This window comes from Oryctolagus cuniculus, chromosome 15, assembly GCF_051225735.1.
Source record: "Oryctolagus cuniculus isolate XC-2025 breed Fujian yellow rabbit chromosome 15, ASM5122573v1, whole genome shotgun sequence".
Classification (NCBI taxonomy): domain Eukaryota; kingdom Metazoa; phylum Chordata; class Mammalia; order Lagomorpha; family Leporidae; genus Oryctolagus; species Oryctolagus cuniculus.
In genome coordinates this window covers 38,538,292-38,552,938 of record NC_142881.1, presented here as the reverse complement: position 1 = coordinate 38,552,938, position 14,647 = coordinate 38,538,292, and the positions used below count along the sequence as shown (strand labels likewise).

The 14,647-nt window shown below is 39.4% G+C and overlaps 1 protein-coding gene across 4 annotated transcripts in view; it reads left to right on the top strand.

Moving 5' to 3' along the window:
• The window catches only part of TNKS2 (tankyrase 2), a 66,136-nt gene that overhangs the window by 20,161 nt on the left and 31,328 nt on the right, over nucleotides 1-14,647 (top strand). For all 4 annotated transcript variants that reach the window (XM_070057626.2, XM_008270191.5, XM_008270190.5 and 1 more), the window contains exons 6-11: nucleotides 490-584; nucleotides 2,923-2,989; nucleotides 5,443-5,629; nucleotides 7,687-7,808; nucleotides 11,275-11,366; nucleotides 11,454-11,532. In XM_070057626.2, the coding sequence (XP_069913727.1) occupies nucleotides 490-584; nucleotides 2,923-2,989; nucleotides 5,443-5,629; nucleotides 7,687-7,808; nucleotides 11,275-11,366; nucleotides 11,454-11,532 (642 nt within the window). The remainder of the gene's footprint in view (nucleotides 1-489; nucleotides 585-2,922; nucleotides 2,990-5,442; nucleotides 5,630-7,686; nucleotides 7,809-11,274; nucleotides 11,367-11,453; nucleotides 11,533-14,647) is intronic.

The following is a 14,647-nucleotide window of genomic DNA, read 5'->3' as shown; positions in this document are numbered from 1 at the left end:
TATTAATAAAAATATATTTGAAGAGAATGCTGATGTTTTCTTTTAAGCCAGGGGTGGGGAACCTTCTGCCAAGAGCCTTTTGGGTATTTCTGACATCATTCATAGGCCATACAAAATTACCAACTTAAAAATTAGTCTGCTACAGATGCAGTGAGTTTCAAATCTTGCCTCCATATGCATTGGCAGGGCCAGATTAGAGATTTTGTGGGTCCTGTAGGACCTACAGGCCAGACATTTCCCATCCCTGTTAATGAAGATGAATTCTTGAGTTTAGTAAAATTTTGATAATAATCATTAGTTGTTTGCTTCCTAAATGCAATAGTAAACTTACCAACATTTATACAACACCTTCAGTATGTTTTTTGGGTTTTATAAAACTAAATAATTAATTTATACTTGGATTTTGTGGTTTTATATTTGGGTTTTTACCTTTTCACATCTTGTATTCAGTCATTTGAATTTCACTAATTTATTTGGTTAATATTGCAGTCCACTCCATTGCATTTGGCAGCAGGATACAATAGAGTCAAGATTGTGCAGCTGTTATTGCAACATGGAGCTGATGTCCATGCTAAAGATAAAGGGTAAGCATTTAAATGAAAGTGAGGACTACTTACACATTGCTGTCCATTTTTTTTTTTTTTAATTTATTTATTTTTTTACTAGAGTCAGAGTTAGAGAGAGAGAGAGAGAGAGGTCTTCCATCCAAAGGTTCACTTCCCAGTTGGCCACAACGGCCGGAACTGTGCCAATCCGGAGCCAGGAGCCAGGAGCTTCTTCCGGGTCTCCCACGTGGGTGCAGGGGCCCAAGGACTTGGACCATCTTCTACTGCTATCCCAGGCCATAACAGAGAGCTGGGTCAGAAGTGGAGCAGCCGGACCTAGAACCGGCGCCCATATGGGATGCCGGCACTTCAGGCCAGGGCGTTAACCCGCCGCACCACAGCACTGACCCCTTGTTGCTGTCCTTACAAATAAACTTTGTAACCTTATAAAAACCATATATTTTTTTTTACTGGACAGCATTAACATATAGTGAGCTTTTATATGAGGCAAGTTGCTCTGAGGACACAGCAAGTTTTAAACCTGCCATTCATAAGGTTTATGCTTTAGGGAGGATGAAAAATATACCTAGGGGCCAGCATTGTGGCACAGCAGATAAGCCAGCACCTGCAATGCCAGCTTCACATGAGTGCTGGCTCAAGTCCCTGGCTGTTCCACTTCTGATCTAGCTCCCTGCTAATATGCCTGGGAAAGCAGCAGAGGATGGCCCAAGTGTTTGGACCTCTGCTGCCTACAAGGGAGACCAGGATGGAGTTCCAGGCTCCTACCTTAGCCTGACCAAGTCCTGGCCATTTTGGTCATCCAGAGAGTGAACTACTAGATGAAAAATTGATAGCTCTCTTTCTCTAACTCTTTTTCTTTCAAATAAATAAATGTTTATTTAAAAAAAAAGAAGAAGAAAGTACCTAAGAAATCAAAGAGGTCTCTACCAAGTGCTAGGTAATAGAGAAGGATAGTACTACAGGAATTCCCAGGAGGGACAAACAGTGATGGCTGTAGTGGTTGCTGAATCCTTCAAAAGGAGGTGATACCTGGACCTTAAAGCAGGAGGGAAAATTGTTTAGCAGAAAAACATTGAGTGTGAATTCAAGAGGAAATAGCTAATAGATAGTTGGAAATGAACTTGGTTTCAGGCAAGTAAGAAATCATACATTCAGAATTGGTGAGGAATGCCATTAGCCTCGACTATACTTCCAAAAGCCCAAGAAGTGATGCCGTTGGCCTTTAAAGAGGAAGCATAGTACTAAAGACTAAATAATCATAGGTGGCTGTTGTGGATGGTGTGTGGCCATTAATAGGTGAGCAGTTGCCAAGGAAAGGGTAAAACCTAAAGAAAATCAGAATTTTAAGGTTTCACTATACCTTCCCATATAAAGTTCTTCCATTGCTGGTTTCAGTTTATTAAGGAATATAGTAATTTTACCTTATAAGGTTTCAAAACAAAGTTTAAGAAGAGCCAGTGTTTGAGCTGTCTCTGAAAAAGATGGTGTAAAACTGAGCCAGATACATCTCTGTATGTATAGAACAGAACTGCAAGCTAGCAAACCATTATTGAAGGGTAAGGCAGAGAGGGAATCAGATCACTGTGTGTGCCATTGGTGGAACCATCTCTTGAAAGCAAGGAGGGAATTACTAAGTATGTTAAAACAAGGAGTGAGTAACCATATCAGATATGTCCTTTAGAAAAATCTAACTCAGGTTGAAGGATAAATGAGTGGAGGCTGTATCAGTAGTGCAGGAGACAAATAATATAGTCACAAAGGTAATGGCAGTAGCAGTAGGGAAAACGAAGATGGATTTGGAAGAGACTTAAGAGTTAAGATTGTTAGTTAGCATTCAAATGGATGTTACTGGGGGAGGGACTGTGGCATTAGCAGGTAAAGCCACCGCCTGCAGTGCAGGCATCCCATGTGAGCATTGGTTCAAGTCCTGGCTGCTCCACTTCTGATCCAGCTCCCTGCTAATGTGCCTGGGAAAGCAATGGAAGATGAGCCAAGTCCTTGGGCCTCTACACCCACATGGGAGACCAGGAAGAAGCTCTTGACTTAAGATTGGCTCTGCTCCAGCCATTGTGGACAGCCATTATATTTGGGGAATGAACCAGCAGATGGAAGACCTTTCTCTGCATCTGCCTCTGCCTCTCAAATAAACAAACAATCTGTGGGTCCCAAAACAGAATAAATAAATAAGCTACAAACTTTAAAAAAAAGGATTTTACTAAATTTTATACATTTTTATTAGAAGGGCACACAACCATTTGCTATTTAAATTTATTGGAATTAAATGAATTTTAATTTGTGCATTTCCTTAGGCCTAGGGAATCTGTAATAACACAGTCTTTCTTCCCTCTCATTGTAGTGATCTGGTGCCATTACACAATGCCTGTTCATATGGTCATTATGAAGTAACTGAACTTTTGGTCAAGGTTAGTTCTCCTGTACCTTTTCAATTTTCAATAATTGTATACACTATTTGGAATCCATAGTATATCTTTTTTCTGTGTTCTTAGTGCTTGGTAAAGTTAATAGTATTTATAATAAAGCATAGGTGATGAGCTTCTGACTGCTTTCAGACTTTTGAGATACTATACAGTTTTAAACATAAAATAGCACTACCATTGTAAGTAGCAGATTAAGTGATTCTATAATTTGTAGCTAAAGGTGAAGTTTCAAAACTCTTAAAAAACTAATACCGGAAAGCAATTTTTGATAAGTCATATGTTATTAAAACTTCAATTTATATTTGCAAGATTTGCCCAGTTCGGCTTTGGTTTGGAACAGGTTTATTCAATAAGCTTCACTTCTGCCAGTATGCTGGGCAGGTGTTATTTAACAGACAAATTCCCAAGACTAGCAAGAAACTTTTTATTGTGACCACTTTGGGGTGGGAACAGAAGACATTATCTTTGAAAGTGTATCCAGGGTTTTTACCCATGTCCATTTCCTTCTGTTTCTGCAGTCTCTAGGTATGTATTTGCCCACATTCTTGAGACTTCTCTTAACCCTGTATCCAGTCTGCCCCTTTGGCACTTTTCCTCACTTTCTCAGCAGCTGTCACAGGAACAGAAACAGGACACTTGTTTCCAGTGCCTCTATGCTTTCTTTTGGGTATGTGCCACTATGCAATACACTTTCCCCACAGAAAGACTTTAAAATAATGATAAAATACAATGAGCAGCATGTAAGCCTCTTTAAGGTTATAATGTAGCTATAATGCAGTATTACAAATAGATAGCAGTACTGCTTTTGCTTCTTATTAAACCAAATCTTGGTTTCAGCAGAACATGTGGAATGGAGCTGTGGAGGAGAGTGAAATGTCAGACCAGTTGCTCTGGATTTTTACAGACAGCTGGGTTGTATTTTCCTAAAGAGCTAGTGTTTTACTAAATAAGAATGGAAGGCTGACAGAAGTCACACTTTGACAGGTATGCTTAGGTGAAGGTGTAGGCAATTACCACAGTAGTACAGTTTAGGAAAGTCAAGAGAAAGCAAGTATTCAGGGCCTCGGAATACATACAAAGTTCTCTTTTAAAAAAAAAAAAAATTACACAAAAGAATATTGATCTCTTTGGCTCCAGAGAAGACAAATGGATCACAGTTCAAAATGCATATTTTAACTTAAAATGGAAGAGAACTTCCTAACAATAGGAATTACCTAGTAACTCTGAAAAGCCATGTTAGCTGAGAATTTGTCCCTCATCCTATTGAAAGTGCTAAAAGGACAAGTAACTCATTTGCCTTCTGTCCAGAATGCTATAGAAGGGATTTTGTGTTTGGTGGGAGATTGAGCTGATGGTCTATCCAATCCAGTATTTGAAAACAAGTGAAATTTTAAAATCTAATAATAGTGTTAACAAGGATGTGGAACAACAGGAACTCAGATATTACTTGCTGGTAGCAATGTAAAATGGCATAGCGACTGGAGAAATCTGGGGCAGTTTCTAATAAATTTAAACATTCTCTTAACCATGACAGCATGTATCCACAAAGAGACTTGTATAGGAATGTTCATAGCTGCTTATTCCTAATAGTCAAAAGCTAGAAACAATCGAAACATTCATTAACAGGGTGATGGATAGATAGTGTTACATATCTATACAATAAAATGCTCCTCAGGCCAGCGCCGCGGCTCACTAGACTAATCCTCCGCCTTGCGGTGCCGGCACACTGGGTTCTAGTCCCGGTCAGGGCACCGGATTCTGTCCCAGTTGCCCCTCTTCCAGGCCAGCTCTCTGCTGTGGCCAGGGAGTGCAGTGGAGGATGGCCCAAGTACTTGGGCCCTGCACCCCATGGGAGACCAGGATAAGCACCTGGCTCCTGGCTTCGGATCAGCGCAGTGCGCTGGCCGTGGCGGCCATTGGAGGGTGAACCAACGGCAAAAAGGAAGACCTTTCTCTCTCTCTCTCTCTCTCTCTCTCACTCACTGTCCACTCTGCCTGTCAAAAAATAAAATAAAATAAAATGCTCCTCAGAAATGAAAAAGAACTACTGATAGAATGCATGAATGAATCTCCAAACTGTGTGAATTAGACATAAAGTACGTGTTAGTCAAAAGTCGTTAAACTACATACTTAAGAGTTGTGTGTAAATCATACCTCAAAAAGGGCAGGGGAGGATTGTTGGGAAAGATGTATGTTAAATCTAAAGATTCATTTTTAACTACCCAAAGCAATAACAGTTAAACAGATAATCCAGGCAGACCTAGCTATCAGCTACTATTTTTCCATTGGGAGAAATGTGTTCTCTTTGCCAAATAATTGCTTAAAAAGTAAATTTGGGGAACATAACCCTTCTAAGCTTACGTGATGTTAAATTACACAGTGCTAGTAATTCTGAATTCTCTTGCAATTGAGCACTCCGTACGTTTTTTTCTCCATAGCATGGTGCCTGCGTAAATGCAATGGACTTGTGGCAATTCACTCCACTTCATGAGGCAGCTTCTAAGAACAGAGTTGAAGTGTGTTCTCTGCTCTTAAGTTACGGTGCAGACCCAACACTGCTGAACTGTCACAATAAAAGTGCTATAGATTTGGCTCCCACACCACAGTTAAAAGAAAGATTATCATGTGAGTATAAAAATTATGATTATTCAGGAAGGGTATTCAGATATCAATAAACTGAGCATTTTTTTCTTTCCTGTTTTAGAAATGGTAAAATGGTAAATTATTTTCCTTAGCCATGGGTATCTATTGTTGCTTGGACTAACATATTTAGTAATTTGGAAGTTTCTGTATGCTCTAAATGTTATGAAGTGAAAATATGTATTAGTTTTTTCAAGTCAGGTTACAGTTTTTGTATGTATTTAGTCTTACTACAGATTGGTATGCTTTTGAAATGAAAGCATCTGGGTTCTATCCCTCTTTGATAAGACTTTGTAATTGACTTGCTATGAAATTAAAGTATTAATTTTAAGATTGCTGTCTTGTAAAATAGTTCCCATGGTTTTCTGTATCTCTGAGGTGTATATAGTGAGAAAAAGCCACCTAGTTCAGATATAGTATTACTACATATAAAAAGACAACTTGTATTAGATTTATATCATTCTGGACTAATAAAGGATAATGGATGATATCACAGGTCTGATGAGGAAAAATGAAACTCTTGAGAAAATACCTTCTTTTCATTTGTTGCTCATAGATTTCTCTTGGAAATATCCAGCTTCTTTAGTCCTCAGCTTTCTGATAAGTATGAGCAAAACCACTTGTTATTGCTATAATTTTTTTTTTTTTTTTTTTTTTTTTTACAGACAGAGTGGACAGTGAGAGAGAGAGACAAAGGTCTTCCTTTTGCCATTGGTTCACCCTCCAATGGCCGCCACCACGGCTGGCGCACTGCGGCCGGCGCACAGCACTGATCTGAGGGCAGGAGCCAGGTGCTTCTCCTGGTCTCCCATGGGGTGCAGGGCCCAAGCACTTGGGCCATCCTCCACTGCACTCCTGGGCCACAGCAGAGAGCTGGCCTGAAAGAGGGGCAACTGGGACAGAATCCGGCGCCCTGACCGGGACTAGAACCCGGTGTGCCGACGCTGTAAGGTGGAGGATTAGCCTATTGAGCCACGGCGCCGGCCACTGCTATAATATTACAATGGAGATTATGATGACCTTTTGTTTTATTTGTTTTAATTAATTTTTTCTCAAAGATCCATTTTATTTATTTGACAAACAGAGTTACAGAGAGAGGTAGAGACAGAGGTCTTCCTTCCGCTGGTCCACTCCCCAGATGGCCACAATGGCCGGAGCTACACCGATCCAAAGCGAGGAGCCAGGAGCTGCTTCTGGGTCTCCCTCGTGGGTGCAGGGGCCCAAGGATTTGGACCATCTTCCAGTGCTATCCCAGGCCATTGCAGAGAGCTGGATGGGAAGAGGAGCATCCGGGACTAGAACCAGCACCCATATGGGATGCGGGCATTGCAGGCCAGGGCTTTAACTCACTGTGCCACAGCACCAGCCCCTAATTAATTGTTTATTTGAAAGGAAGAGTTACAGAGAGGGAGAGACAGAGACAGACAGATCTTCTGCCTGCTGGTTCACTCCCCAGATGGTTGCAGTGACCATGGCTGAGCCAGGCTGAAGCCAGGATCTCGCTGTTCTCCCACATGGGTGGCAAGAGTCCAAATACTTGAGCCATCTTCTGCTGCTTTCCCATGCCATTAGCAGGTAGCTGCCTCAGAAGTGGAGCAGCCAGGACATGAACTATTGCCCACATGGGATGCCAGCATCATAAGCCACAGTGATGGTCCCTGTTTTTATTTATTTATTTTTATTTTTTTTTTTTTTTTTACTGAGAAAAGTTCTGTGCTTTGGAAAGTTCTCAGAATGCTCTGGTCTGTGAATATATTGGAATACTTAAGTTGATCTCTAGACCAGTTATGAATTAGAGCAGAACATGAGTCTGCTTTGGGTTAAATCTGTCTTTACACTAGGAGATGAAGTGAGCCATAATTGAGAGAAACTGGAAACTGTTTTCAAGGTTATACTTAGAAAATATCTGTAGAGACTCAGTTCACATATTTTGGGGAGATTGTCTTGAAAATAATTTCATGAAGAATACCAGGTGTCTTTTACAATAAGCTGCATTAATTTGAAAATTCTTATGCATATTTAAATACTTTTGGTTCATTTAGATGAATTTAAAGGCCACTCATTGCTGCAAGCTGCACGGGAAGCTGATGTGACACGAATCAAAAAACATCTCTCTTTGGAAATGGTGAATTTTAAGCATCCTCAAACACATGAAACAGCATTGGTAATGTTTCAAATTTAAGTTTTTAAAGTGCAGTATCCAAATGTTTACCAGACTAATCATAGTGCCCTTTTAGTAATAGCATTGTTTTTAGCATTTTAATTTTGAAAATTAATACTTGTACATATATAGAAGAAAAATGCAAATAGCACAGAAATATAAGAGCTCACCCCAAAAGGTAATACTTGGCAGTAGTTTAAGAATACATCCAGAAAAGAATAGTATGCATATACTGGATCTTTTATTATCATAGATAATACATATTGTTTGCTATGGGGAGGGATTATAAAAGTTATGCTTCATAGTAGAAAACTTGAGAGCCGGCGCCGTGGCTCAATAGGCTAATCCTCCACCTTGCGGCGCCGGCACACCGGGTTCTAGTCCCGGTTGGGGCGCCGGATTCTGTCCCGGTTGCCCCTCTTCCAGGCCAGCTCTCTGCTATGGCCAGGGAGTGCAGTGGAGGATGGCCCAGGTGCTTGGGCCCTGCACCCCATGGGAGACCAGGAAAAGCACCTGGCTCCTGGCTCCTGCCAGGATCAGCGCGGTGCGCCGGCTGCAGCGGCGGCCATTGGAGGGTGAACCAACGGCAAAGGAAGACCTTTCTCTCTGTCTCTCTCTCTCACTGTCCACTCTGCCTGTCAAAAAAAAAAAAAAAAAAAAAAAAAAAAAAAAAAAAAAAAAAAAAAAGAAAACAAAACTTGGAACCCACAGAAAATGGTGAAAAAGAAAATATCACCATCCAAATTTAAAAAAAACAAACCACACACACTTGGTGTATTTCCTTCCAGTGCTGCCTTTTTTTTTTTTTTTAATGCAAAGTTTTATCTGCAGTGTGGGTAAAGTATCTTAGAGTATTCTTCCCTGATAAAGATAGTAAGAGCCCTATGGAGCTATAGCAGTAAATATGAGCAGAAAAGTCTTAAGGAAAAGCAGTGAGAAAAGGTTGGGAGCCATCAAGAATGGGTGATTAAAGATAAGAGAGAGATGGTGTAGTCAGAGGCCATCTTAAAAGTGGAAATTTAAAGGAAAAGTCCTATTGTATTATGTACTACAATTCTCTTCTTTGTGCCATGGTATAAACTCTGTGAAATTTATGTAGAAACGTATTTATGTACACGTTTTGGACCTTTTTGGTACTTTACTTGTAGAAAACATTCCAGTAAAATAAAAATAGCAAAGGTATAAACTAATGAGAAATGTTAATTAAAAAATAAAATAACAGTATTATAGTGCAGAGAAACTTGAGAAGACTGACAAGGAAAATTTTATAGTCTGAAAAGCTAATGCACCCTTATCCGCAGGGAATGTTCCAAAACTCCTCAGTGGATTCCTTATGCTTGTGGATAGTACCAACCTTGCATATACTGTTTTTTTCCCAAATATACATATCTATAGTAAAGCTTAATTATAAATTAAACATGGCAAGAGATTAGCAGCAACCATAGATCTTAGTACCCTCATCATATAATTTTTTTTCCTTTTCCATATTAAGTAAAGACTTTTCACCTTTTATGTAAAGGAAGCACTTCATGGCATCTCTTTGGCATATCTAAACTGCCAGCATCACAAAATCACTACTCGTATATTTCAGGGCCACTATTAATCAGAATAAGAATTTCTTTAGCAGAAGTACCAGAATACCTTGACAGCTGATCTGATAATCAAGACAGCTACTGTGAGCTACTGGGAAGGTAGCATGTACCTCATACAGTGTGACTACTCTGGACAAAGGGAATATTCACATCCCAGGTGGAATGGCAAAAGATGTTATCATGCTGCTCAAAACGGTGCACAGTTTAAAACTTAGGAATTGTTTATTTCTGGAACTTTCTATGTAATATTTTCTGACCAAAGTTAACCACAGGTAACTGAAACCATGGGAAACAAAATGCAGATAAGAGGAGACTGTTGTACTCTTATTGTTTTCCCCCTAAATATCCAGCTATTTAAGGAGCTCATTTTTCTTAATAACCTTACAACAATCTAGGAGTCAAGTATCGGTAGGTAGTTGGACAGGAATAGTTCCTTCAGGTTTCCAGCGATTACAGGCCATATTCCAGGATAATGCAGAGGAATAGAGATGGAATCTGAGTGAAATATAATCAAGAATTCTTGGAAATACACTATTTCCATCCTCTGTGTTCTCCTGGTAAATATCCTGAGGTCATTACTTTAACATACCAAAGGAACTATGTTCACCAATTAGAAATGGTTTTATTTAATGAGGTTAAAGGAATGATTTTGTTGACAGCTTCAAAGACTCTACAGCAAATCACGAGGATTATAACCAGAGAACAAATTTCATGTCTACTGTATAGAGCAGTTTCATTAAAAATTATCCAGACCTTTTATTCTATGGGTTTTCAAATTTCAATTTGAACATAAAGATTGACTTAGTCATCACTCAGAGATTATTGAACACTTGTTGTGAATGAGTATCATTCTGCCTGTCAGGGGTTCAGAGATACAGGCCATGAACTTAAGATTTTTCTTAGGTTTATAACCAGCAAGTCCATACTTCCTTGCTCCTCTCCTTGATACATCACAGATATAGATGCTGCAGCCTCAAATTGTAGAGTGTATCATTTTCTACCACTGATTTTGCCAGGCAGGTAATCCAAGCTATCCTGGAGCCGCTACTTAAGAGAGAGAATTCTCAGCTTATTGGCTATTTCATCAGTCCTGTTTGCAGAATTCAGAGCTGTTGAGTACTTTATTATCTCCTCATGTAAAGAAACACCAGCCTTTGGGGTGTTTTCTGAATTTTTAAAACAGAAACACCATGTTTTGAAAGGGATCTTGGTCACATTAAGTTTCTTTTCATATCAGTAGTGCCTTTTTTAAAGATATAGGACAGCTATAAAGCTTGATAAGAGTATTTAATAACAAATATAATCTGGGTAGATAGGATTTTTAGGCCCTGTCAGAATTTGAAAATTGTTAAGCATTCTATCTAATACCAGGTCTTTGAGAAGCAAAGTTAAGTCAAAAATATTTTTTTTATTTTATTTTTTTTTTTTTTTGACAGGCAGAGTGGACAGTGAGAGAGAGAGACAGGTCTTCCTTTGCCGTTGGTTCACCCTCCAATGGCTGCCGCTGCAGCCGGCGCACCGCGCTGATCCGATGGCAGGAGCCAGGATCCAGGTGCTTTTCCTGGTCTCCCATGGGGTGCAGGGCCCAAGCACCTGGGCCATCCTCCACTGCACTCCCTGGCCATAGCAGAGAGCTGGCCTGGAAGAGGGGCAACCGGGACAGAATCCGGCGCCCCGACCGGGACTAGAACCCGGTGTGCCGGCGCCGCAAGATGGAGGATTAGCCTATTGAGCCACGGCGCCGGCTCAAAGTTAAGTCAAAAATAAAGCACAAGTTAAATGACTTCTCAGTTATTCTTAATTGAGAACACAAGTGTTCTTGAATAAAAATGAATTCTGTATAGTCCTTGATTAATGCTGCAATTTAAATTATTTAGCATTGTGCTGCTGCATCTCCATATCCCAAAAGAAAGCAAATATGTGAACTGTTACTAAGAAAAGGAGCAAACATCAATGAAAAAACTAAGGAGTAAGTATACTTTCAGTAACTGATTATTATTGACATTTTATTTTTTGGAAAACACACTTAACTGTATGTTGACTTTGTCTTTTTAAGATTCTTGACTCCTCTGCATGTTGCATCTGAGAAGGCTCATAACGATGTTGTCGAAGTCGTGGTGAAGCATGAAGCAAAGGTATACTTCCTTTTTGGTAATCTTTGATAATGCGGTGAGTTTTCTGTGTAGCAGATGAAATGACTAACTTCCTAAGCCATTTACTTTCTAAGAAGTATTCCTCCCCAATTTTTTCCCCCTCTTAATCTATACTGAAGAACAGTCCTCTGGGTAACTTTTTCTTAAGGACTTTATCTAACCAAGAATCTTCAGTTAGCCATACTGATTGTGGTCTGTCATCTTATCTTTTCTTACTTACCTCTTTTATTCTTTGGTTCCCATGATAACTCCTGTTACTTACCAGCAACAGTCTTCCTTACCTTCTGTTATGTCTGTAATTAAACCAAAAAACCTGAATAGAGGGAGATAAATTATTCAAATAAGTTGACTTAAAACATTAGCTCCCCGTGTTACTATTTAACTGTTCTTTAGTTGCCATTTGTGTACAAATTGTTTCAATTAATTATGTTTTCATCAAGTCTAGAAGTCGTCATTTCTTACCCATGAGCTTTTAAAAATATTACTTAGTGGTCGGCGCTGCGGCTCACTAGGCTAATCCTCCACCTTGCGGCGCCGGCACACCAGGTTCTAGTCCCGGTTGGGGTGCCAGATTCTGTCCCGGTTGCCCCTCTTCCAGGCCAGCTCTCTGCTGTGGCCAGGGAGTGCAGTGGAGGATGGCCCAAGCACTTGTGCCCTGCACCCCATGAGAGACCAGGATAAGTACCTGGCTCCTGCCATCGGATCAGCGCGGTGCGCCGGCCACAGTGGCCATTGGAGGGTAAACCAACGGCAAAAAGGAAGACCTTTCTCTCTGTCTCTCTCTCACTGTCCACTCTGCCTGTCAAAAAAAAAAAAAAAAAAAAATTACTTAGTAAAAGCCATACATAGTATCTCAGATTGGGAAAGATGACAATCTCCTGAAGTAGCAGTTTTCAGTTGCAGATCCTTGCATTCTTCAGACAAAATCTTTAAGAGAAATTTAGTATGTAACAGAGAAAGAATGCAGCTGCCCCTTCCTACATGGATTTTGCAGAATGGTTTTCTTATCTGTCCTTCCTTGAGTTTCTACTCATTCAATTCTCTGATTTATTTTTGTACTTCTTTTCACTATCCTTAACCTCTCTTTCATTTGGGGGAATTCTTAATAATGTATAATCTTTATCTTTCCTGGTAAATTACTGAATAAAATATACTTTTGCTTGACTGGCATATCTCATTCATCTTTCTGTCCTATAACTTTATTCGTTGTTCTTTTTGTACATATAGTATATTACTGAAAGAATATTTGGATGCATATTAAATTGGAGTTGTAAAACTCAGTGAAAGTCTTGACTAGGATGACCAACTATCCAGTTTTGTCCAGTACTTGGGGATTTCTGGCAATACTGTATTTTCAGTGCTGAAACAGGAAAGTCCTGGGCATACCAAGACCATGTGGCACCTTAATATTAACACAAAATGGTACCCAAATAATGTTTTCGGGTACATGTTTTACATATTTCAATGAGTTTCGGTATGTGAGTAAATAGCTTAATTGTCCTGAGCATTTTAAATCTATTTTTTAGAGTCTGTAAGTGCAGAGACTAGGTGTTCAAAGTCTACTCTTAGGTCATTAAAAAGTTGTTGTTATATTCCTGTTTAAATATTTGATTCCTTGAGTATGAACTGGCCAGTGTCTCGGAATAGACTAGTAGCCAAAGGACTGACTACTGGGAACCTTATTTCTCAGTTATTTTTTGAAGAATCATGGTGGGGAGGTTAGGGTAGGGATAAGATAGAGGAGTCTTAACAGGTGATTTTTTGTGTGAAAAATTTCAAAGATAGAGCAAGTTCAAAAAATTTTACGGTAAATAACTTTATACATGCCACCTCAATTCTATCACTGACTTAATTGTTTTGTACATATCCGTCAGTTTCTTCTGTCCATCTATCAGTATCTTTCTTTTTGGCACGTCACAGAAAGATTTGCAGTTTACTATGTACTCCCCCCAGCCATCAGCGTGCATATCAACTAGAGTTCAATATTTATTTCCATTTTTTCTTTCAGTATAAAGCATACATAAGCAGTGAGATGCATGTGCATTTGCTGAATTTTGACTAATGCATACACCTGTGTAACCAGAACTACTGTCAAGATACAGAACTTTAGCCCATGTCAGAGACAATTGTTTGAGGCAGTGTCCTCAAATGGTGTCTGTTGGGAATTTTTTCTGACATAGATTATACTTGCTCCTCCTGGTCTTCATATACATGGAATCATATAATATGTACTCTTTTTTTTTTAAATTCCAGTTTTTTATTTAATTCTTTTTTTATATATTTTATTTAATGAACATAAATTTCCAAAGTACAGCTTATGGATTACAATAGCTTCCCCCCCCATAACTTCCCTCCCACCCACAACACTCCCCTCTCCCACTCCCTCTCCCCTTCCATTCACATCAAGATTAATTTTCAATTATCTTTATATACAGAAGATCAATTTAGCATATATAATATGTACTCTTTTGGATGTGCTTATTCATCTCAGTGTAATGTTATAGAAATTCATCCACATATCAATAGTTTTTCCATTTTATTGCTGAAAAGTATTCCATTGTGAATATATCATGGTATCTTTATACAGATTATTATATTTTACATGATAAATAAGGTAGAAGATTAAGCTCATAGAAATGAGTGTTTTAATGCTAATTTCTATCTGGCTTTGCTGCTGTTACCTATCTTGAGATCAATCTAGACATTTCTAGGCCCCAGAAATCCATAAAAATACATATATTCAACTTCCTGAGGCAGTGTCTAGCTCTAAATATGTTGTATCTATGAATATGAATGCTTTAATGCTAAACATGACTGTTACTCAACATCTCACTTTTTGAGAGGGAGAGAGAGAGAGCTCCTTATCTGCTGGTTCACTCCTCAAATGTCCACAATAGCCAGGGCTGGGCCAGGCCAAAGCCAGGAACCAGGAACCAGTCCAGGTCTCTCACATGGATGGCAGGAGCCCAGCAGCTTGAGCTGTCACTGTCCTTCCAGAATCTGCATTAATCCAAAGCTGGGGTGAGTCAGGAGCCTGAGCCAAGTATCAGACCTAGGCACTCCACTACAGGACACAGGCTAAATAGTCTGCCCCAAC